At 50.9% G+C, this 2715-nt stretch overlaps 1 protein-coding gene across 2 annotated transcripts; it reads left to right on the forward strand.

Moving 5' to 3' along the window:
* Positions 1-1255: 1255 nt before the first annotated feature.
* Positions 1256-2502, forward strand: LOC146756881 (protein MANBAL-like). Of its 2 annotated transcripts, XM_085523859.1 has the most exons (3): positions 1256-1368; positions 1520-1706; positions 2145-2502. In XM_085523859.1, the coding sequence occupies exons 2-3, from the start codon at positions 1557-1559 to the stop codon at positions 2250-2252; spliced, it is 258 nt and encodes an 85-aa protein (XP_085379985.1). In that variant the 5' UTR covers positions 1256-1368; positions 1520-1556; the 3' UTR covers positions 2253-2502. The 2 variants fall into 2 exon arrangements, with proteins under 2 accessions (XP_085379985.1, XP_085379984.1); XM_085523858.1 differs by lacking the exon at positions 1256-1368 and having other exon boundaries at positions 1492-1706.
* Positions 2503-2715: the final 213 nt, after the last annotated feature.

The raw sequence follows: 2715 nt of genomic DNA on the forward strand, positions 1-2715 counted from the left end.
TGTTCGTACTTAGAGTTAGGTGGGGTCCTACCAGCAGATGGCAGCAAACAGCGCTCACTCGGTAAGCACACGTCTGCTTTCTCACCCAATGACATGAGTGCTGCTTCATGAGTGCAGAGGTCTGTGACATCTCAGAGGGATGGGATTTGCATCTTGTGACTTCTCTGTTGCAGATTGTCGAGGAGCAGAGCGTGAGTGGCTGTGAAATGCAATTGGGCTTCATGGAAACAGTCCGGAGCTGTGTCTGGAGCTTCCTGCGTGACCGTTGTAAGGTAGGTGTGCCTTACTGTAAGCGTGTGCTGAAGCAGTGTTGGTTAAGCACAGCTCACTCCTCTGTCTTCAACAGATCAGCTTTCTGCACTCTTTATTTCTGTGGCTGGCGTTGTAGAGCACAGCAGCAGCAAGGCCACGAACACGTCTACAACCAGGTACGTGAACATGGGTAACTTTAATGGCTAGAATAACGTTCCTGTTAGTATCAAGGCAGTGGTCACGCGTGTGTGCTGGAACTCATGGATAGGTTTATTCTTGCCTGTTAAGCTTTTCTCTTATTGACACCCACCCATCCTCTCTTGTTTCTCTTCCCTTTCAGTTGTTTGAAAGCTCCCTGACTGTTTCCCAATTGATTCTTGCAGGACTCGGAGGGTTTTGAGTCTCAGACTTGGGAGACAGTGAAGAAACCCAAGGCAAGTGCTGCTCAGCTGAGCAAGAAAGCCAAGAAGGAAAGCAAAAAGAAACGATAAGGGCTTGAGCAGGAAGGCACAAAGGACAGCAGAATCGCCTGGATTGCGTCCTCACAGGTGCACCAAAGGACACACACTGTGTGGTACGGTTTTCAGGCCTGGCCATGCTTTCCCTTTCATGGACTCCAGAGGGGAACTAAGGAAGCTGTGTCTTTAATCATTACCAGTATCCCGCCTTTTTGGTTTCATATTGAAATGTATTTTGGATGCATTTGGCTTCTCTTTGTTGTAAATAAAAGCGAAACAAACATTTGATAAGTGTTGCTGCCTCTTTCAGTAGCTGCTCAATACAGTGCCTGGCTCGGGCTGGCAATTGCAGGGCCATGAAGTGGTCGGCTTCACGTCCCTCCCAGAATCACAGAATCACAGAATTGTAGGGGCTAGAAGGGACCTCTAGAGATCATCGAGTCCAACCCCTCTGCCAAAGCAGGCTCCATATACCACATCACACAGCTCGGCGTCCAGGCAGGTCTTGAATATCTCCAGAGAAGGAGACTCCACCACCTCCCTGGGCAGCCTGTTCCAGTGCTCCGTCACCCTCACTCCCCCCCACCTGCAAGTGCAGCAGTACTGAAGGCTGAGGGCTCTTTTCGTAGGCAGGCGGGCAAAGGCAACTGAAATGCAAGTTTGCTGTCCCTCTTTGTTCTCGCATCAGTAAGCCCTGGATATCTTCCCAGCACCTCTCTTAATCAGCCTGGAAATGTTTGCTAGCAGGAAGTAACCCCATCACATTGCCTTAGAGTAATGATGCCTTTTTCCCCACTCACTGCAGGCAGCCTCTGTGAGAGCAGTGGAGCAGCAGCTGTCTGTGCTATGGCTGTTGAACTGCATTTCTCACCACCTGAGATCCCTGAGCCCACGATATTGGAGAACATGCTGCGCTACGGACTCTTGTTTGGAGACCTTTTCCAGCTCCTGTGTGTGCTGGCCATCATCCTGCCAGTTTCCAAGTCCCCAAAGGCAGTAAGTAGCGCTGTGTGAGATTGATAGGAATGCTCAGGCAGTCGGCTGGGAGGGAACCGTCTGTAGCTGTTGCCTATGGCAGTGTGCCCCGGCACTGCTGAGAGTGCCGCACTTGGTTCTGTCCTTCCTTCCGCACGCCAGCAGCCTTGAGCTGCCAGCTCATCCTATCCTGCAGCTGCTGCTGCGCCCTATGAGCTGCCAGGCAGAGGGTCCACCCTCCCAGCACAGACCGCCTTGCTAGAGAGGACTTTAGGCTCTGGTTTGCATGGGATTTTTGGTAACTAGACAGAGGTGGAGTTTCTAATATGCCTTGAGGTCAGGAAGGCGGTTTCCAGTGCTGGCCCCCAAAGCTGCTCGGTCAGGTGACTTTTTCTCCCAAAGCAGCTGTCAGCCAGTTGTAAGAAAGCTCCCTGACTGTTTCCCAATTGATTCTTGCAGGACTCGGAGGGTTTTGAGTCTCAGACTTGGGAGACAGTGAAGAAACCCAAGGCAAGTGCTGCTCAGCTGAGCAAGAAAGCCAAGAAGGAAAGCAAAAAGAAACGATAAGGGCTTGAGCAGGAAGGCACAAAGGACAGCAGAATCGCCTGGAATGCATCCTCAGAGGTGCACCAAAGGACACACACTGCGTGGTCTGGTTTTCAGGCCTGGTCATGCTTTCCCTTTCGTGGACTGCGGAGAGGAACTAAGGAAGTTTTAGTCATTACCAGTATCCCTCCTATTTGATTTCATATTGAAATGTATTTTGGATGCATTTAGCTTCTCTTTGTTGCAAATAAAAGCGAAACAAACATTTGAATAGTGGTGCTGCCTCTTTCAATAGCTGCTCAAAACATGCCTGGCTCGGGCTGGTAATTGCAGGGTCATGAAGTGGTCGGCTTCACATCCCTCCTGGAAATGGAGCTGCTTGTCCCATGTTTCCGTTTTGGTGTTCCCAACTGGTGGCCTTTCAGCCCATCTGGAACTGCTGGCGACGGACTGTGAGCATCCCCTGCTCTGTGAGGGCTGAGAG

The sequence above is a fragment of the Coturnix japonica genome, chromosome 25 (assembly GCF_054131305.1).
Source record: "Coturnix japonica strain WE chromosome 25, WE-NBRP24, whole genome shotgun sequence".
NCBI lineage: Eukaryota > Metazoa > Chordata > Aves > Galliformes > Phasianidae > Coturnix > Coturnix japonica.